The sequence below is a fragment of the Oncorhynchus clarkii genome, chromosome 20, assembly GCF_045791955.1.
Source record: "Oncorhynchus clarkii lewisi isolate Uvic-CL-2024 chromosome 20, UVic_Ocla_1.0, whole genome shotgun sequence".
Classification (NCBI taxonomy): Eukaryota; Metazoa; Chordata; class Actinopteri; order Salmoniformes; family Salmonidae; genus Oncorhynchus; species Oncorhynchus clarkii.
The window spans coordinates 29,505,485-29,528,469 of record NC_092166.1 but is presented as its reverse complement, the minus strand read 5'-3'; the positions used below and the strand labels follow the sequence as shown (position 1 = coordinate 29,528,469).

Here is a 22,985-nt window from a genome sequence, read left to right as displayed (position 1 = left end):
GGTCAGCGAGATTACTTTACATCAAGAGACATGTCATATCAACTGGACAACTAAGGATAATATGTTTTCTCTCCGCAGATTAATTAATTTTTGTCGAATTAGGCCTATCTCATATTTTATTTATTGTTTTGTTAATTTGTAAATAGTATATGTGTCGGGTGACACAGACATGCACTATGAAATGAGATTGTAAAAATTCTTTTCTAAAATATTTATATCTAGCTAGGGCCTATAAATGTTATGTTTATTATCTGCATGTGCTTTACTCGTTCGGTGAAGCTATTTCAAACTTCTCGTATTTGGTACCGTTTTGTTTATCACATGTTGCATGTACCTTACAACGTTTTCATTTTGGTAGGCCACTGTAGGAATTGTATTCGCCAGCTGTTTGTGGAAAAAAAAGATGTGAAGGAAAATACATAACCAAACAAAGAAATACTGTAAAGTATATTGACTTAATAAATCCATTTATATTAAATGTATCTATCTAAATGCATTATTATTGCTGGTTAAGCTGTAGTTTTAGAGATGGTGATTTGTGCTGTGTTTAGCCTCTGTCTGCTCTCAGAAAATGATCAGTCATCTCTCTGCCTATAGAATATATTTGCCTCTCATTCATGAAGTATAATATCACTAGGCTATTACATGACAGTGTATTTTAAGAGCGTACTAAAACATTAACTATAACAATAAACAAATACAACAACACCTAATAATATTATAATTGATCATTGATCATAATACCATAGGACTAACTGCAACAATACTTATGACAATTCAAATAATCTGATCAATCTCTAAATATTTGTTTTGCTTTATAAATTATAAGACTTAATCAAAATAACAACTCGATTGTAATGCCACTTTATAGGCTTTAATAATCAGATGTTATTGATTTCGAATAGTAAGCTTGTAAGTAAATTACAATTCTGTGTTGCACACCTGTAATATCTAGCCAGCATTAATCTGAATACATTTTTGCAAACTAGGCCTGGGTTAGTTTGCAATGTAATGATACTGTATATTGTAGGTCTTGAAAAAATATTGGATAAATAAGTGGACGATTGATACTAAAAGGATGAATATGAAATTATATGCAGCTTCGCCTATATGCAAAGTCCAGCAGTTCTCCATATAGGCGTTGATGATAGCTACATTCAAATGAAGGTTCTTATTAAGCAGTCAAGAGAGAATAAAGGGAGAGAACAGGGTTTTGTGACTGGAAGCAGCAGTCATTTATCTCTCTTTAGGGGGCCATGTTGTCTCAAGGTGGAGTGATGGATCCCCATTAGAACGGTCATATTCTACACGTCGTAATGAACTTCAACATCAATCACTGTAAGAGAGGACGAGACCAGACCAGAGAGAGTGAACACTGTCTGTGTGTGTGCCCGCGCGCAAAAAAATAAATATGATTTTGAATGAGACTGAATTGTGTGTCCCAACAAGGTTAGTTGTACAAGACCCTGTGTGTGTGTGTGTGTGTGTGTGTGTGTGTGTGTGTGTGTGTGTGTGTGTGTGTGTGTGTGTGTGTGTGTGTGTGTGTGTGTGTGTGTGTGTGTGTGTGTGTGTGTGTGTGTGTGTGTGTTATTTATGCCAGCAGGTCTCAACTCATAAATACTGAGAAAAGTTTAACTTATTTTCATGTATAAGTAATTCATTTGATATCCGAGTTGGTACATTTCCATCAATTTCAATCCTAAGAAAGGAACAAAGAGAATTTTAAAAAGCTATCAATTCTTTTTTACAGGTGTAGGCATACCTGTAAAAACTATTTATTTTAGGCTACATTTAGGCTACTGTGATTGTTATAGTATTTACAGGTGCGCAAAGAGCATATCCAAGATATGGGTTGGTTTGAATAACTTTAGGCTATAATAGATTTCCCCCAGGTGTTATCTCAGGTAGGTCTTGAATAACTGATTCACATGTCAACGGAGTTATCAAGCGCGATATTTGAATCCAGTCAAGAAATTAAGCTAATTAGCGACACCTGTTTTTGCATTTCTGCTGCTGCTGTCACATTGAAGTCATCTCAATCATGACGGCAATGATTAGGTAGCCTATAACGGAAATAGGTCAACGGATAAGATGACAATATTTAAATTAAATAGAATACAATTAATGCCTACTGATAAAACAATTAACTAAAAGTTGGTTAATTAATTTTCGACTTAAAATCTGCCAGAGCTGTTGAAGAGACTTCAACTCTGCTAGTTGTGGGTCGAGAGTGAATGTTTTGAGTCTCAACCTCCAATGACGCCAGAATGTTCGATGTGTGTTCTCGTGTTTAGGTGCTAATGGAGGGAACAGAGTTGTCGCGGGGAGGCAATGACACACCCCACTGGGCACGGACGTCTATTCCACGTTGGTTCAACGTAATTTCATACAAATTACGTGAATACAACGTTGATTCAACCAGTGTGTGCCCAGTGGGACATACTGTACACAACGTTACAGGGAGCTAGAGCTATTCAAACTACACAAAAAAGTGGATGTCATCATGCAACATGCATCATCATATGACAAAACTATAATTGACTCTGTCAAATGACTCTTTGAAATGTTATGTTATTATTATTACCTTTATTTAACGAGGCAAGTCAGTTAAGAACAAATTCTTATTTTCAATGAAGGCCTAGGAACGGTGGGTTAACTGCCTTATTCAGGGCAGAACGACAGATTTTTACCTTGTCAGCTCAGGGATTCGATCTTGGAGCCACTAGGCTACCTGGCACAAAAGGACACAAAAACAAAGCCCAATAGATGTATTGTTACCAGAGAGTAAGGTGGTTATGATGCACAATTTGTTTAGGCTCACCCAATTCCTCGGATATCCTTTGTCTGCTTTTCTAGTTTTCTCTCTCAATCCAGGGTAGTTTTTACATGGCAATTGAAGGTTTGAGTTTATGGTTAAAGTGTGCCTGCAAAGTTTCTTAAAGGGAGGGGACCATGGTAGGCTGTGCAAAATTTCAACCTCCGCTGGCCTCAGATGCCGGATGTGAGTTTGGATACAATATATCTCTTTGAACTGTTTCCAAATGGGGCTCCTATGATCCTGATATTATAATATAGTACTGTAGCTATATTAATCAGCTCACAGTTTTAAACCAACATACTGCTCAAGATGGAAGGAAGAGATAGGGCTTCACATTTCTAGGACAACTATATTTTAAACTGAACATCAGACATATTGTATGAGCTAGATCATTTCTTCCTTATGTCCTTTGAGGAAACAATAATAATCTGTTTTAGGCTGCCATTGAACTTCCATGACTGAACTTCAATGATTGAATTGAAAAGATATCTGAGCACCACAGCCTCCAGCCCCTAACCAACAATAAGGCTAAGGGGAAGTTAATGTTAAGGCCTGTTGTCGGATTCGACCATGATATTTGTCTCAACAGCCCAACTGCATAGAGTGACCATCAAACGGCATGAGTAGCATTGCCATCTGACCAACCGTGGCAATGTTCAGTCATTTGTTTGTTGTCCACTTCATACATCAAGATTGTGACACTGGGATGGTGATATAAGGATGGATGTTGTCATGGGCCAGTGATGGAAGATTTAATATTGTCCTAAAAGCTGACTAATCCTGGATTTCAAGTAGATGACATAGTATCAGAGTGTTATAGCTATTTCACACTAGGTGAGCTTATACACAATTAAAGAACAATGATGTATACCCTGCTGTAATACTGCAGTTATTGCAAGAGTTTTCAAGCTCTTGTGATTGTCTCTATATCTGTAGAAGTTTAGGAGATGATGGGTCTTTTGCAAACCTGGAATCATCTGAGAATAAATAAGGAGAACATATTAAATGTCTCACACATCACTGGTAGTGTTATACTGAGTTTAATGCAATGTATTTTCTATTGATGCCATAGTACATACACTCTCTACATATTTATTTGGACAGTAAACTAAAAACATTTAATTTGGCTCTATACTACAGCATTTTGGATTTGAGATCAAATGTTTTATACGAGGCGATAGTACAGAATGTGACCTTTCATTTGAGGGTATTTTCATACATATCTGTTTTTCTGTTTAGAAAGTAATGGTACCTTTTGTATGTAGTCCCCCCATTCGAAGGTGTCATACGTTTTTTGATAAATTCACTTACTGTTGTGTATTACATTTTGACAAAAATGTAATATTTAGACCAATATTCATTGCACGCAATGACTACATCAAGCTTGTGACTAGAAACTTGTTGGATGCGTTTGCAGTTTATTTTTCTTGTGTTATGTTGTGCCCAATATACAGTGCCAATTAAAAGGTTGGACATACCTACTCATTCAAGGGTTTTTCTTTGTTTTTACTATATTCTACACTGCAGTAAAAAAAAGCTCTGACGAAGGCCGTGAGGCCGATACGTAAAGCTTATTAAAGAGCAGTAATTCTATCAAGAGCAGTGTGCGGGTTTCTTCTTTTTTTCTCAAAATAATAGTAAAGACATCAAAACTATGAAATAACACATGTGGAATCATGTAGTAACTAAAAAAGTGTTAAACAAATTAAAATGATTTTATATTTTATATTCTTCAAAGTAGCCACCCTTTGCCTTGATGCTTTGCACACTCTTGGCATTCTCTCAACCAGCTTCATGAGGTAGTCAACTGGAATGCACTCCCTGCCAAGCTTGTAGCGTTATACCCAAGAAGACTTGAAGCTGTAATCGCTGCCAAAGGTGCTTCAAGAAAGTACTGAGTAAAGGGTCTTATATTTCAGTTTTTCAATTTGTAATAAATTAGCAAATATTTCTAAAATCCTGTTTTTGCTTTGTCATTATGGGGTATTGTGTGTAGATTGATAAGGAAAAAAACTATGTAATACATTTTAGAATAAGGTTGTAACCTAACAAAATGTGGTAAAAATGTATGTGTTTGAATACTTTTCAAAGGCAGAGTATACAGTTTAAATCAGAAGTTTGGAGTCATTAAAACTCATTAAAACTCATTTTTCAACCACAAATTTCTTGTTAACAAACTATAGTTTTGGCAAGTCGGTTAGGACATCTACTTTGTGCACGACACAAGTAATATTTCCAGCAATTCTACAGACAGATTATTTCACTTCTAATTCACTGTATTCGAATTCCAGTGGGTCAGAAGTTTACATACACTAAGCTGACTGTGCATTTAAACAACTTGTAAAATTCCTGAAAATTATCTAATGGCTTTAGAAGCTTCTGATAGGCTAATTGACATCATTTGAGTCAATTGGAGGTGTACCTGTGGATGTATTTCAAGGCCTACCTTCAAACTCAGTGCCTCTTTGCTTGACATCATGGGGAAATCAAAATAAATCAGCCAAGTATCTATATCCACAGTAAAACGAGTCCTATATCGACATAATCTGAAAGGCCGCTCAGCAAGGAAGAAGCCGCTGCTCCAAACCGCCATAAAAATACCAGACTACGGTTTGCAGCTTCACATGGGGACAAAGATCACACTTTTTGGAGAAATGTCCTCTGGTCTGATGAAACAAAAATAGAACTGTTGGCCATAATGACTATCGTTATGTTTGGAGGAAAAAGGGGGAGGCTTGCAAGCCGAAGAACACCTTCCCAACCGTGAAGCACGGGGGTGGCAGCATCATGTTGTGGGGGGGCTTTTCTGCCAGAGGGACTGGTGGCACTTCACAAAATAGATGGCATCATGAGCTAGGAAAATTATGTGAATATATTGAAGCAACATATGTAACAACATATATATACAGTTGAAGTCGAAAGTTTACATACACCTTAGCAAATTCATTTAAACTCAGTTTTTCACAATTCCTGACATTGAATCCTAGTAAAATGTCCCTGTCTTAGGTCAGCTAGGATCACCACTTTATTTTAAGAATGTGAAATGTCAAAATAACAGTAGAGATAATTATATATTTCAGCTTTAATTTCTTTCATCACATTTCCAGTGGGTCAGAAGTTTACATACACTCAATTAGTATTTGGTAGGATTGCCTTGTTTAACTTGGGTCAAACGTGTCGGGTAGCCTTCCATAAGCTTCCCACAATAAGTTGGGTGAATTTTGACTCATTCCTAATGACAGAGCTGGTGTAACTGAGTCAGGTTTGCAGGCCTCCTTGCTCGCACATGCTTTTTCAGTTCTGCCCACAAATTTTCTATAGAATTGAGGTCAGGATTTTGTGATGGCCCTCCAATACCTTGACTTTGTTGTCCTTAAGCCATTTTGCCACGACTTTGGACGCATGCTTGGGGTCATTGTCTATTTGGAAGACCCATTTTCGAGCATGCTTTATCTTCCTGACTGACGTCTTGAGATGTTGCTTCAATATATCCACATAATTTCCCTTCCTCATAATGCCATCTGTTTTGTGAAGTGCACCAGTCACTCTTGCAGCAAAACACCCCCACAACATGATGCTGCCACCCCCGTGCTTCACGGTTGGGATGGTGTTCTTCGGCTTGCAAGTCTCCCCCTTTTCCCTCCAAACATAACAATGGTCATTATGGCCAAACAGTTTTGTTTTTGTTTCATCAGACCAGAGGACATTTCTACAAAAAGTACAATCTTTGTCCCCATGTGCAGTTGCAAACCGTAGTCTGGCTTTTTTATGGCGTTTTTGGAGCAGCGGCTTCTTCCTTGCTGAGCGACCTTTCAGGTTATGTCGATATAGGACTCGTTTTACTGTGGAAATAGATACTTTTGTACCTGTTTCCTCCAGCATCTTCACAAGGTCCTTTGTTGTTGTTCTGGGATTGATTTGCACTTTTCGCACCAAAGTACGTTCATCTCTAGGAGACAGAACACATCTCCTTCCTGAGCGGATGGATGGCTGCGTGGTCCCATGGTGTTTATACTTGCGTACTGTTGTTTGTACAGATGAACGTCATACCTTCAGGAGTTTGGGAATTGCTCCCAAGGATGAACCAGACTTGTGGAGGTCTACCATTTTTTTCTGATTTCTTGTCTGATTTCTTTTGATTTTCCCATGATGTCAAGAAAAAAGGCACTGAGTTTGAAGGTAGGCCTTGAAATACATCCACAGGTACACCTCCAATTGACTCAAATTATGTAAATTATTCTATCAGAAGCTTCTAAAGCCATTACATCATTTTCTGGAATTTTCCAAGCTGTTTAAAGGCACAGTCAACTTAGTGTATTTAAGCTTTTGACCCACTGAAATTGTGATACAGTGAATTATAAGTGAAATAATCTGTCTGCAAACAATTGTCGGAAAAATTATCTGTGTCAGATTAGGATAGAAAACACTCTAAAGTTTCCAAAACTGTCAAAATATTGTCTGTGAGTATAACAGAACTGATATTGCAGGTGAAAACAGGAGGAAAATCCAACCAGGAAGTGCTGTTATCCTGAAACCTCTCTGTTCCATTGCATGCCTTCCCTCCATTTAAAGGGATATCAACCAGATTCCTTTCCCTATGACTTCCACATGGTATGAACAGTCTTTAGACATAGTTTCAGGCTTTTATTCTGAAAAATGAGTGAGATTGATCACATCGCGTCAGTGGATAGCTGTGTGTCCCCAAAGTTTTGCATGCACGAGCAGGTTGGAGCAGATCTTTTTTCTCTCTCTCCTATTGAAAAAGCTACCGTCCGGTTGAAATATTATCGATTATTTATTGTAAAAACAACCTGAGGATTGATTATAAAAAACGTTTGACATGTTTCTATGAACTTTACGGATACTATTTGGAATTTTCGTCTGCCCGTCGTGACCTGCACGAGCCTGTGGATTACTGGACAAAACATGCCAACCAAATGGAGGTTTTTGGATATAAAAATAATCTTTATGGAACAAAACAAACATTTATTGTGTAACTGGGAGTCTCATGAGTGCAAACATCCGAAGATCATCAAAGGTAAGCAATTAATTTGATTGCTTTTCTGACTTTCGTGACCAATCTACTTTGCTGCTAGCTGTTTGTAATGTTTTTTCTGCTGAGAGAGCTGTCCTAACATTGGTTTGGTTTGCTTTCGCTGTTAAGCTTCTTTTTTAAAAATCTGACACGACAGGTGGATAAAACAACAAGCTAAGCTGTGTTTTGATATATTGCACTTGTGATTTCATGAAAATTAAATATTTTTAGTAATTTAATTTGAATTTAGCGCTCTGCAATTCAGCGGATGTTGATGAAAATGATCCCGCTAAAGGGATGGGTGCGCCAAAAAGTTAATGGTTATGGCTGTGTAATACAGTCAATGGCTACATTAAGGAACTGCAGTCTCTCTCTCTCCCTTTCTCTCTCTTTGTCTTCTTCTATTGAATTCAATACACAATCGCCTGTTCTATGTTTATCAAAGAACGATGCCAGGACAAGTTTAAGTGGATGCGGATCGATTTTCAGTACTGTGCTTGGTTTGACAGTGCCGCTCGCGTGACCTGTTGCCCACTGGTCAGCCAAATGCTCAATATACACTGAAACGCAACATGCAACAATTTAAACAATTTTACTGAGTTATAGTTCATATAAGGAAATCAGTCAATTGAAATTATTGAATTAAGCCCTAATCTATGGATTTCACATGACTGGGCAGGGGTGCATCCATGGACGAGAATGAGTTTTTCTCCACAAAAGGGCTTTTCTAAAGACAGAAATACTCGTCAGTTTCATTCCACCCCAATAAAAGATGGTCCAGCCCTTCTAGAATTTGCCAGAATTGCCAAACAGACAATCCGCCCATGACATTTATTGTAAATAAGAGTATAATATGTTTCTGAACACCTCTACATTAATGTGGATGCTACCATGATTGCGGATTACTTTGAATGAATCGTGAATAATGATGACTGAGAAAGTTACATTTGCACAAAGGTCATGTCCCCAAAACATGCTGACCTCTCATCATTACCAATAACATTGTAGGATAGGAGAAAAAAAAAGATGTGGGGGGGGGTTGATACAGTATTTATACCTCTGTAATTTTCACACTCATCATGATTTACGATTAATTCATAATTATCCGTTATCCTGGTAGCATCCACATTATTTTCTTATGTACAGTAAGCGTGAATCCAAAATGACACAATACATTATTTAAACATAACTCCGAAAAACTGGAAATACATCCAACAAGTTTGTAAAATCATCAAATACTAAACTTTTGAAAACATTTACCACACTATAATACAAATACATGTCCATCAAGTGCTTTCATTTCTTTTCTTTTTTTTTCTTTTTTTTTCTTTTTTTTGAATTTTACCCCTTTTTCTCCCCAATTTCGTGGTATCCAATTGTTGTAGTAGCTACTATCTTGTCACATCGCTACAACAACGCCACAGGAGTCGCTGGTGCGCGATGAGACAAGGACACCCCTACCGACCAAGCCCTCCCTAACCCGGGCGACGCTAGGCCAATTGTGCATCGCCCCACGGACCTCCCGGTCGCGGCCGGTTACGACAGAGCCTGGGCGCGAACCCAGGACTCTGATGGCACAGCTGGCGCTGCAGTACAGCGCCCTTAAGTGCTTTCATTTCTAAACGGGGATGCACACAAAAACACGCAAATAAAAGGTGACGTTCTGTCTGTACTGTCGTCTCATATAAAATATATGATCTCAAATCCAAATATTAGCTTCAATGGGGAAATAAATACATAGGGGCGTGTACACCTAAATACAGCATCTCACTGAGAAGAGTAACATCATTTACTACTTGAATCACAAATGAACACATTATACATGTCCATGAGATCTACATTCAGTTCAGATAGTATCCTTGTGGAGAGAGGGAGAGACCTTCCCATCTCATTACCATCCCTCACAGTGAGTGTACAGACATACAGACCAGAGGCATGTCTGACTTCTGGGTCTGGATGCTGGACACCACCTGCACATCTCCAACAGTGATTTCTTAAAATCAAATCTGCTCCTGTACATGTATGTTCCTAGAGAGAAGTACATAGGTAATCAGACCATCCCATCTGTGTGCCCACGCCAGAGCCCTGACCTCCTGGGAGGATCTTCATGGCGGACGTCCCCCTCTCCATCTCCAACCGTGATATATGGGCAGATGCATCAAATCGCACAAGATAAACAAGCACTGAGTTTCATCAGGGCCATCATAGCTTTAATTTGGCTGCCTAATGAGTCAGATCCAGTGGCGGAGATAAGAGTTGTCAGAGGCCCGGCTCTAATGAATTTCTTGCCACTTGTAATCAAGGTTGCCTGTCTGAGGGGGGATGATTAATGGAACCCTGGAGGATTCCCTCGGCCCTCAGCCTTCATTACAGCTAATGCATTCTCAGGCAAATTAACAGCGGCGAAAAGAAACGCGCGAACATGAGCCAAGGGGGGCAAAGAGAGCGAGAGATGGAATGAGGGGGCAGAGATAAGTAGGGAGAGGGAAGGGGGAGAGAATGGGAGAGGGATGGAAGGAGGGATGGGGGAGAAAGAGATGTTAAGGGGGAGGGAGATGGAGAGGGAAGAGAGAGATGGAGAGAAGGGGATAAGGAGATTGAGAGATGTCGAGAAAGAGGGAGAGATGTGAAGAAAAGAAACAGGGCTGGATGGAGAGTAAAATAAAGGCTGTATGAAGGGAAGAAAGAGGTAGAGAGGGAGGGAAAGACATTTGTGTTTGCTTAGATACTCTGATTAAGGAGAGGCAGCGATATGGAGATGAGTGTGGAGAAATGGGTAGGAGGGGACAGGTCCGATTGGGGAAGGATATAACATGGACATCAGGTTACACATGATGGAGGGGGGAAATTATAAATGGACATTCAGGAGCTTGTCAGGAAGGACTGAGGATGAATGCCCATGAGAAGTGGTCAGGAGGGAAGGTAACAAGATAGACATAATTACTGGTCAAAGGGGAAAAGGTTAAAGCTTGGTCCCAGATCCGTTAGTCAGATCTAAAGCCTAGGATGTATTCCACACTTTCAGTAGAAACACAGAAGCAAGCATGCTAACAAATACCTTTATTGGTTTATAACTGAGGTATTATATTCGTGGCAATTAAACTGGAATTCAACAGAAATGTTTTCGATCAGCAGATTTTTGCCTTTCTTATATGAAAACAATAAAATATTGAAAGAGTCCTACTAATTGGCAACCATGATAGGCAACTATAGTTAAACAATTTGCACAGCAAGCACACAGTAAACAATTACCTTGTGATTAGGTAGCGCAACACAAGATTTTTAATTAATGCTGGTAAATATGTTCTTGTCAGGTGTTTGTGTAGCCATCCATCAGAGGAAAACCCTCCTCTGCAATCTGGGAGGTGATTTGTCTGAGCCAAGGTGGGCAGCACAGAACACTCCTCAGTGTTTAGCTACCTCCTACTGTATGCAATAAAAAAAACAGGGTTCTGTACACCAAGGGAGAAAACGTTTTGAAATCAAATCAAAGTTTATTGGTGGCGTACACAGATGTTATCGCAGGTGCAGTGAAATGCTTGTGTTTCTAGCTCCAACAGTGCAGTTAATACCGAGCAATAAAAAATGTAAAAAACAATACACAAATAATCCAGAAAAATTAAGAAATATCAGAACGAGCAATACCAGAGACCGGAATATATATATACATAAAGTGCTCTTGGAAAGTATCTAGACCCCTTTACTTTTACAGCATTATTCGAAAATGGATTACATTTAAAAAAATCCTCATCAATATACACAATAACAAAAAACAGAATGACAAAGCAAAAACAAGTTTTTTAGTTTTGCAAAAACAGAAATACCTTATTTAAATAAGTATTCAGACCCTTTGCTATGAGACTCGAAATTGAGCTCAGATGCATCTTGTTTCCATTGATCATCATTGAGATGTTCCACAACTTGATTGGAGTCCACCTGTGGTAAATTCAATTGATTGGACATGATTTGGAAAGGCGCACAGCTGTCTGTATAAGCTCCCACAGTTGACAATGTACGTCAGAGCAAAAACCAAGCCATGAGGTCGAAGGAATTGTCCGTAGAGCCCCGAGACAGGATTGTGTTATTTCATAATTTTGAGGTTTTCACTATTATTCTGCAATTTAGAAAAAGTAAAAATAAGAAAAACCCTTGAATGAGTAGGTGTGTCTAAACTTTTGACTGGTACTGTATATATATATACTCTACATATTGAACAAAAAAATTAACAACATTCAGAAATGTCAACATTTTTACTGAGTTACAGTTCAAATAAGAAAATCAGCCAATTTAAATCAATTCATTAGACCCTAATCTATGTATTTCACATGACTTGGGAGCCAGGCCCACCCACTGGGGAGCCAGGCCCAGCAAATCTGAGTTTTTCACCCACAAAAGAGCTTAATTACAGACAGAAAAACTCCTCCTTTCACCAGCTGTCCGGGTGGTGGGCATCAAACGATCCCACAGGTGAACATGGTGGATGTGGATGTCCTGGGTTGACATGGTTACACGTGGTTGTGAGGCCGGTTGGATGTACTGGCAAATTCTCTAAAATGACGTTGGAGGTGGCTTATGGTAGAGAAGTGAACATTAAATGATCTAGCAACAGTTCTGTTGGACACTCCTGCATTCAGCATACCAATTGCACGTTCCCTCAAAACTTGAGACATCTGTGGCATTGTGTTGTGTGACAAAACTGCACATTTAGAGTTGCCTTTTCCTTTCCCCAGCACAAAGTGCACATGTTTAATGATCATGCTGTTTCATCAGCTTCTTGATATGCCAAACCTGTTGAATGAATTGCCTTGGGTAAAGGACAAATGCTCACTAACAGGGAAGTAAACACATTTGTGCACCTAATTTCAGAGAAACAAGCTTTTTGTGTGTATGGAACATTTATGGGATCTTTTATTTCAGCTCATGAAACATGGAACCAACACTTTACATGTTGTGTTAATATTTTGTTCAGTATAGTTAAGCAATAATCCATGAGGAGGTGTGGTATATGGCCAATACTGTGTACAACGGCTAAGGGCTGTTCATACGCATGACGCAACACGGAGTTCCTGGATACTGCTCTAAAGCCATGGTACAAGTTGAAATCAGAAGTTTACATACACCTTAGCTAAATACATTTAAATTCAGTTTTTCACAATTTCTGACATTTTAATCAGAGTAAAAACTATCTGTCTTAGGTCAGATAGGATCACCACTTTACTTTAAGAATGTGAAATGTCAGAATAAGACTAAAGAGAATGATATATTTCAGCTTTTATTTCTTTCATCACATTCCCAGGGTCAGAAGTTTACATACACTCAATTAGTATTTGGTAGCATTGCTTTTAAACTGTTTAACTTGGGTCAAACGTTTCGGGTAGCCTTCCACAAGATTCCCACAATAAGTTGGGTGAATTTTGGCCCATTCCTCCTGACAGCGCTGGTGTAACTGAGTCAGGTTTGTAGACCTCCTTGCTCGCACACGCTTTTTCAGTTCTGCCCACAAATGTTATATGGGATTGAGGTCAGAGCTTAGTGACGGCCACTCCAATACCTTGACTTTGTTGTCCTTAAGCCATTTTGCCACAACTTTGGAAGTATGCTTGGGGTCATTGTCCATTTGGAAGCCCCATTTGCAACCAAGCTTTAACTTCCTGACTGATGTGTTGAGATGTTGCTTCAATATATCCACATAATTTTCCTTTCTCATAATGCCATCTATTTTGTGAAGTGCACCAGTCACTCCTGCAGCAAAGCACCCCCAAAACATGATGCTGTCACCCCTGTGCTTCACGGTTGGGATGGCGTTCTTTGGCTTGCAAGCCTCCCCCTTTTTCCTCCAAACATAACAATGGTCATTATGGCCAAACAGTTATATTTTTGTTTCATCAGAACAGAGGACATTTCTCCAAAAAGTACAATCTTTGTCCCCATGTGCAGTTGCAAACCATAGTCTGGCTGTTTTATGGCGGTTTTGGAGCAGTGGCTTCTTCCTTGTTGAGCGAACTTTCTGGTTATGTCGATATAGGACACGTTCTACTGTGGAAATAGACACTTTTGTACCTGTTTCCTCCAGCATCTTCAAAAGGTCCTTTGCTGTTGTTCTGGGATTGATTTGCACTTTTCACACCAAAGTGCGTTCATCTCTCGGAGACAGAACACGTCACCTTCCTGAGCTGCATGACTGCTGCGGGGTCCCATGGTGTTTATAGTTGCGTACTGTTGTTTGTACAGATGAACATCGTACCTTCAGGCGTTTGGAAATTGCTCCCAAGGATGAACCAGACTTGATGATGTCTACATTTTTTTTCTGAGGTCTTGGCTGATTTATTTGGATTTTCCCATGATGTCAAGCAAAGAGGCACTGAGTTTGAAGATAGGCCTTGAAATACATCCACAGGTACACCTCCAATTAGCCTATCAGAAGCGTCTAAAGCCATGACATAATTTTCTGGAATTTTCCAAGCTGTTTAAAGGCACAGTCAACTTAGTGTATGTAAACTTCTGACCCACTGGAATTGTGATACAATGAACTATACGTGAAATAATCTGTCTGTAAACAATATTTGGAAAAATGGAAAAATTACTTGTGTAATTAGTAGATAACCGACTTGCCAAAACTATAGTTTGTAAACAAGACATTTTTGGAGTGGTTGAAAAACGAGTTATAATGACTCCAACCTAAGTGTATATTGGCCATATACTACAAACCTAAGAGGGGCCTTATTGCTATTATAAACTGGTTACCAACGTAATTAGAGCTGTAAAAATAAATGTTTTGTCATACACGCTGTATAGGGTCTGATATAGCATGGCTGTCAGCAAATCAGCATTCAGGGCTCGAACCACCCAGTTTATATATATATATATACATACAGTACCATCGTACTCCAAATTGTACCTTTATCGACGCTGATAATTCAAGTATGTTGAAATACTGCTTGTTTTCCGTAATACTGGGCTTTCCACCCTCATGCTAGCTAGTAGTACCCACAGCAGCCATTATGGAATGACACATTGTGTTGAACAACAAAAGAGCTGATTGCCTGACACTGCCATTCCAAAATGGCAACAGTGGCCATTGCTAGCCTTCTGACCCCAGTGCCGCTCAGTGTAAACAACCGTAACGGTAGGGTCGGTATCTTCTGGCAACACCACTAACCAAACAACAGTGCTAGGTGCATGGGCATTTGAATAAGCACATCTAAATATCTTAGATTTTACCCAGACCTCAAAAGGGGTCTCCTGATGTGGTTTACACATTGTTGTGGATTTCTAACATCCAATTTGTTGTTTTTCTATTAAAACAGTGTGACTTTGAGAGCGAAACCCCCCAACATTGGACAAATCTGAAACCTGTGAATTTCTGACTCAGTTGACAGCCTCATTTGTCTGTTTCAATAGTAGGTCTACTATTAGCCTACTTGCAAAGGACAGCTTGGGTTGGCCTGACTGTGAAAGACCAAAATGGGATTCATCATTTTAGGTCATTCAGAGTTTATGGTACTGTTCCTCACTGAATTTTTCAAACACGGCACCTTTCCATCACCGGGTGGACCGTTTGGGAACTTTTTGGCAAAATTTGTTTATACACACTTCTCCAGGCACCACTACACCACTGGTGCTGACATTGTATGGGCTACTCTCTCAACTAAGTGTGTGTGTGTAAGCACTTAAACACAAACATGTGGCTGTATCACCACCAACCGTCTGCAAAGCAGAAGGAAGAAGGAAAGAGAAGACAAACAGGGAATAAAAGACAACAGAAGAGAAAACCGAGAAGTGAAGCACAGAGTCCCCCCCCTGTATTAGCGAGAGCAGATAAGCTGAAAATGAGGAGTGGATTAGTGGTGTGCTTTGACTCGTCTCGACACTGAGACCTTTCACTTTCTCCCGCCGCGTCATAATGCCTGTCATGCTGCCCGACACTAAGCCTGGCTCTTTATCTTAATCCCCCTTACTGAGAGACTATTTGGACTATTGGGGGGCCCCATGAGCAGGAAGTGGAAGGGTAGAGGGGGCAACACCACTTAGCTGAAGGGCTGGCAGAGGAAGGACGCGTCAGAGCTCTGTCCTCTGTCAAGCTCTGGTACTCCTGAAACACAATAATAACTATGGTATTCACACAATACACATTAATACCAGTTGGAATACACTAAACATTAATACTAACGGACTACACAACGTACACCAACAGGCTATCCTCAGTGTCCCAAAACTGCTGCTCATTTGAAACACAGTACTAGGAGTGGATTGTCTTTATTGTCTAACTTCAAAGGATCTGACAGAGTGAAGCTGGCTATTGATCCTACATCCATGACCTACTGTATATAGAAGAATACTTTTAAATGCATTAATCCTAGATATTGAAACAGGAAATCATATATTGGCACATCACATACTCATCCATGTACATTATGTCACACATACGATTAGGTAGGAAGTGCCATTAAGAAAATGGAGGGCTTGTGTAAGACAGCTGAGTTTGAAACGTTGCCTTGGGAGTGGCCCCGTGGTTTTAAGAGCATGTAAGCTTCTGCTTCAGATGATGCTAGCACATAGAGTACATACACCCACCCGTACATCACTTACACAAGTCCCGTACATCACTTACACAAGTCAGCCAAAGAAGATGCAAAGAGAGAGACACATTTCAAACATTTTGTTATTTCCCTAATCCAGGAAAGGCTACATTGTTTTATTGGAGTGTTTGATGAATAGGTCAAAGGTCAGCCAAGCATCCAAGCACACAACAGCTAACTCTTTAGCTTTATGCTTTGTTTCACTTTCAGAAACGTAAAGAGAGAAAAAAAATACAATAGGAAAAAAAAAAGAAAAAAAAGAAAAACAATATTTACATACTGCATTATAAATATGTCAAATGTACATCATTATACACAAAGTACCTCAAATGGTCAGATAATGTAGCTACATTGAGACCTAACCAAAGTACCTAAAAATATGCTTGAGAACAATGAAGAAAAAAAAGTTGAAAATATATCAAAATAGGGTTTACAAGTCAAGGAAGACTGGGAGCTTTGACTGGGAGCTTGTCTGGTCATAGAGAATCTTGGACCCGTATCTACGTCCTGGGTAAGTCCAAAATAGTAACCTACTCCCTTTATAGTGGACTACTTTTGACCAGGTATCGCATTGAACTCTGGTTAAAAGTGGTGCACTATTTAGGGAATAGGGTGCCATATCAGAACAGCCCGTCTTTGGGGGGGGGGGGGGCATTTTGCTTAGAATAATGGTTATAGTTTAAGAGTAGTGGGGAAGGGAAATATTACAAGGGTGAATATGGTCCTATGGCATCAGGTAAGTATATACCTCAAACTCCTCTATAGGAAATAATCTACTACCGTATATCAGACATACGCTGAAATGTACTTGAGAATTCATTGAAATACGTTGGTGCCGTGGTGGTTTGTACACGTACTGTACACGTACTGTACACCAAAGGAAAAGGCCAACTCGTCAATGTAGTTATAACGTAAGGCTGTCTACAAGCTCTGTTGACCATCAGTCTAAATGTCATTTGGTTGAATCTGAAGGCCAATTCAGGACAACAGGGATGAAAGTGTATACTGTATTTTGACACTATTCCTGATTGACCACAACTTTATATCTTGTGGGTTTGAATAAACTACAAATACCGAGGGAACACAGCGGGAGGGCAAAGCTGGTTGAAATGTCCTCATTACAACCAGTTTATAATACGGTTGTAACCAGGTTGTACTGACGTAATTCCAACCAGTTTAGCCTGCTGGGAAATAACAAAACCATGTAGATAATGTAACAGGGTTAATATGAAGAGCCTTTGCCCTGTAAACATAAACACTGCCATAGTCAATTAAAAATCAGAAAACTGGGTTTTAATTTCAAACCTTAAAACGGCAGAAGAGCGAGGAAAATGAAATGTCTCTATATACTTTATGCCAATACCACTTGAATGTTCCTGTTGTGAAAGTCCCTCCTCCATCTTGTTTTGTCTCGTCTAAGTACTTATATATACACATATGATATTATCATGAAGAATTACCATAAAAACTGTCAAGTTATCTTGGCTTTTCTTTCCATCCCATCTTGACCCTTTTAGTCTCTATCTCCATGGTTTGACACTTGAATGTACCTGTTTGGTCCCTTGAGTAAGGGTGAGCGGTTGGATAGTTCGTTAAAGTCACATTAGTTGTAGAGGAATTGAGAGGGAATGCTTCAAAACGACTCCAGTAGTCAACGTTAATCCACACCACTTCAGGATAAGTCTTATTGGAGGACGAGCTACTGTTAACCAGGGGTTGGAACCAACCAAAATTACTTTCCAATCGTTTTGTTCTGAACAGAACCACTATTTATTTTATTCCGTTCCACTGTTCCGACCAGCAAAATAAAGTACTGAACCAGTTAGAATCCCCAAAAAGTACTGTTTTCTATCATTCCTAATTTTTACATTTGGTTCATTAAATTACTTCACCAATCAGTGCAGATAGTGCAGCTTGCTATGGAGCGGGCAAACTAGTTGTTTACATGCGTGATGAACAGACAAGTGTAGGGGGCGAGATGCGATTCACCCGGGTGGGGAGAGCGAGAGGGTGGAGGAGGAGGCGTGGCTTGTTATGACATGCATTCTCCGAATTCAACCCACCGAATTATACCCTACCTACAGAGGAGCGGTTTCTATGCAAGCGCTGGGCCTTGGTGGTCGGTGAGTCCGGTCCACTCTGAGAGTTCCGAGGTGGCTTAATGCTGGACCAGAGCTAGTTAACAAGCTTGTTTGTGCAGAGCGGCACCAGAATTAAAAACACGTCTTCCTTTTCGTAGTTAATAAATCCAATGTGAAACGTGATAACTATAGTATCCTTAACTAGCATTGAAAAAAAGTGAATCCATTCTTCTCTAGCCAATAAAAAATATCTCCCTATCTTCTGAATCACACTTGTAATGTCAGTACAGTAGCCTATGCTTCGGAGGGGGAGGGGTAGGTAGCCTAAACACTACAGGCAAAGATTTCCAGCTTGCAGGCAGACACTGGAATACGTTTCTGGGTGACAGAGTGAGGGCTTTGCATAGGCTCTTGGTTGCGTAAACGTTATTAACCGGTTCCCATGCTTTTAAAATAACAGGTCTGTTCTGGAACAGTATAGATCATTTCCTCACTTCTGTTTCACAAAAAAAATATTTTCCTGTTTTCGGTTCCAACCCCTGCTTGTTACAGTGGTCTGTACTTGAAAACACCTTTTTTGCTCCAAAACCCTTTTAGTCAAACAACTATAAATGCTAGCCTTTTCTCCCAATGGTGTCCTACACAGATTTATCCAGTCACTTCCTATCTCTCTTTCACTCACACAGAAGCACACGCGCACACACCCACACACGCACCACATAGTTGTTCACAGCAACAAAAGACATATAATTATGAGTACCATTATACAGGGCCTTCGGCTGCAAGAGGTGAACAGACATTCCATTATGCCTGCAGGGGCCAGGTTATGTGATCTGTGTCAAATAGTTATCAACACTCTTCAAATCCATCCAAAAATTACTCCAACAAAGATCTCTTAATGATACAATTTCCTTCCTTCAATCATTCCTCTGAATGATTTCTGATTGAAGAGGCATTTTTTTTATATTTTTTTTTTACAAAAACCAATCGACACGATGCTTATAAAACAGACCCTCAATTTCCTTATAATCATGGATGATTTGCAAGCGGGGCATGATCAGGGTGGAAGAACAAATGACTCACTTAACTATCTCCCAAAATTCTCCCATTGTGCAATCATCTCTGAAATGTCAAATTATGATTTAAACCTTTTGCCCGTAAGTAAAGTATTTCAATCATTTTTGACCTTCCACCTACCTAGACATGCATTGCTTTTAAAATGTATTTATTTTTTACATGAATGGCATGTCAAGAGTTTGATGGCTTCATAGTACCAATACTAACTGGTTAATTTCGAATCTTCTGAATTCTGAAATTGGTGGGCTATGGAGGACTTGCTGTAAACCCTATTAAACCATCTATAGGAATAGTTTCTCTCCTGCAATGACTATGGATGATACCACTCAGAAAACGCTGTGCGTCCAACATGGAAGTTCCTTTGGAGTATCTAAAAGCAAAATGTTACCACGGCGTTTATCTTTCTCTATATTGTCATGGAAGCATTATCGGAGGGAATTTGTCATTTCATCAAACGGCACAATATAAACACAGTTTGGCCCCAACAGAGGACGACACGAAAGGAAATGTTCAAGCATAGAAATGAACTGTTTTAGTAGAGAGGGGAGGGGTGAGCCATTCATTTGGTTGATGCTTAATAACAATAAAAAATGTTTTAAACTGATCATGATCGTTACTGACAAGACAGTACCGCTGTGCCAATGATATGAGGAAAACAACAACCAAACAAATACAATATACAATGTCCACCAGGTAAAACCTGCCTCTCTCAACATCTTGGAATATCTCTATCCTCTCCGTTGCGGCCCAAAAAAGCCTCCACTGCCAGTCGCTCAGTTTAGGTTACACAGTATGAAGCGGAATAGGAGGAGAATGGGGACTGGGAGAGTAGTACGGTTACTGGGTCGTCTATGGACACAGTGTGTTTATGTTCACGGGCCTTGGTGATCGGTGAGTAAAGTCTACTCCAGTCTGGTCTGGGATGATCCACTCCTGGTCCTACATTATACTGACACTGCGGTTGAGCTCACTGAGGGCATTGTTGTTGTTGACGTTAGGGTTGGGGTTAACATTGGGGTTTCTGCGGCTCATGTTGGGGGTGGTGAGGCTGCTGCTGCTGACCGGGTCGTTGGGGCAGCCGTGCTGGAGCAGGATGTCAGAACACTCCTGGCTTCCTGCCCGCCGGGCGCAGGACAGCGGCGTCTGGCCGCGCGCGTCCCGACTTTTCACGTCCACACCGTACTGAGGGAACAGATGAGAGGTGTGAGGAGGATAAGAAGTGGACTGGACAGAGAGAGGTGACATCATGGTCTAGCTAGTTGAGCAGATTCACTAAAAAAACTCAATTTTCCTCCACAGCCAGGAGTTTTTCCTGGTCGTGTCAACATGCTTAGGAAACACTCCTGACCCTGACCATAACATTTTCCCTATTTATCTAACTTTTTAACCATATTATCTTATTCATTATCATTCAATCTATATTCAACCAGGAAGATAATCAACCTTTAATCAAGGTTGAAAACCATCCCCTCTCAAACCCCAACGTACTCACCCAGATGAGAAGCTGGGTGATGACCACGTTGGCCATGGCACAGGACAGATGCAGGGCGGTGCGTCCGTCCCCGTCTCCGTACGTCTCGTTGACCTCCTCCTTGGTGCCGTGGGCCAGGAGCAGCACCACCAGCCTCAGGTCGTCCTCCACCACGGCCCGGAGCAGCTGCTGCCCCAGGGGCACATCCGACTGGGGGAGACCCACCAGGAACAGCTTCTGCTCATACTTAGCCCGGATCCACCGCTCCCTCTCCTCCCTGGTGGTGAGGAAAGAGAGAAGAGATATGACATAGAGGGTTAAAAGAGGGTCAGTGAGGTTACAGGACCGAAAAAAAAGAAACAATGATACAATTGTGAAATTAGATTTTCTATTAAATAAATAGATCGTTTGTAATCTAAAGCCATGGTAATTATTCACAAGAGGACCTTTTTTGATCGGCGGGAGGGTAGGGATGCAAGGACATTCTGGCAGGTTTTGGCAGTACTCATAGGGCCTAGACCACATGCGGCCACTTAAGATCGATCCTAACAGTCACGCCATTGTCTCAATCATGTATTTTCTCTAATAGGGAGCATAGTGTAGCCTCTGAGTGTCAGGACACTGACGATGAAAGAGCTCAATGGAGGGGCCAGATGCTGAAACTGTATCCCACCTCCACTGATAATCGTCTGCAGCAGGAGAGTTACAGTCTAGCCAGCTATCTAAAGGTTACACATTGTGAACAGCATGTCTGCTGTGGACAATACAGGACAGGAGGAAAGGGGGACATGTTTTTATCAGTGCTGTCAGCCATCAGTCGGAAAGGGATAACTGGAGGATCCCCCACAAAGGAGACTTCCTGCGCTTGGGCCCCGGTCTCCCCTGGGGTGCCCGGGATGGGAAGCCGATCGATGGGCCTGAATGGCAGACAGAGAGGCGGACCGGAGCTGGGGCTGGGTCTCCTTCAGTTATAGAGCCAGAGAATGGAGAGGAGCAGAGGAGGAGGGATCCATCTCCCTCCACTCTCTGCTAGTCAGACTTCTATCTCTACATCGCTCTACATCTTGAATCTCGACTCCCCAGTTCTCTTTTCTCCCACCCACACACAAACTGCAATACCATCGAAATAGCATTGGATTTAAAAAAGAAAATCAATACAGTGAATGGCTGGGCATGCTCAGTGTGGCTCTGACCCCGCGACCCCGTCAAGCGGAGTGATAAGGGAAGTAGAAAGGGGCTGTTGTTTGGGCGTCTGGGTGAGTGACAGAGAAAAGGGGCTCACACTGATATGGTAAAACGACTCTGTCGCTGGTTGGAGTGACAAGGATCCCCCAGGACACTGACTGCCAACGGGTCTGTATGGACACTAACGTCACTTTACACTTCAAACTATCAGTAAGTAAGCCTAGAAAGCAGACAAAATTACAAATAATTACAAATAGCTCATGGCAATGTGTCATGTTAGAATGATGCCATCGGTCTGAAGACAATGCTCAGACTGACTCGTGGCTATGTCCCAATGTCTACACTAGCACACCATCAGAAATCCATGCCCAATATGTTGCTTTATTTGAAGGGGTATGCTAGTGTGGATATTGGACCAGAGTTTACAGTATACAGTGCATTCGGGCAGTATTCAGACCCCTTGAATTTTTCCACATTTTGTTACGTTACAGCCTTATTCTAAAATGGATTCAATTGTTTTTATTATTATTATCAATCAACACACAATAACCCATAATGACAAAGCAAAAACAGTTTTGCTGATTCTTTTTGCAAATGTAAAAAAAAATGTACAACTTAAATATTTACACATTTACAAAAGTATTGAGACCCTTTACTTAGTACTTTGTTGAAGCACCTTTGGCAGCGATTACAGCCTCGAGTCTTCTTGGGTATGAAGCTACATGCTTGGCACACCTGT

At 40.5% G+C, this 22,985-nt stretch overlaps 1 protein-coding gene across 2 annotated transcripts in view; it reads right to left on the bottom strand.

Annotated features, from left to right (window-relative positions):
- Positions 1-16,510: 16,510 nt before the first annotated feature.
- LOC139376171 (arf-GAP with GTPase, ANK repeat and PH domain-containing protein 3-like) overlaps positions 16,511-22,985 on the bottom strand; it is a 222,046-nt gene continuing 215,571 nt past the window's right edge. For both annotated transcript variants that reach the window (XM_071118439.1, XM_071118438.1), the window contains exons 17-18: positions 21,083-21,338; positions 16,511-20,772 (exon numbers count right to left, since the gene is read on the bottom strand). In XM_071118439.1, the coding sequence (XP_070974540.1) occupies positions 20,530-20,772; positions 21,083-21,338 (499 nt within the window). In that variant the 3' untranslated portion in view covers positions 16,511-20,529. The remainder of the gene's footprint in view (positions 20,773-21,082; positions 21,339-22,985) is intronic.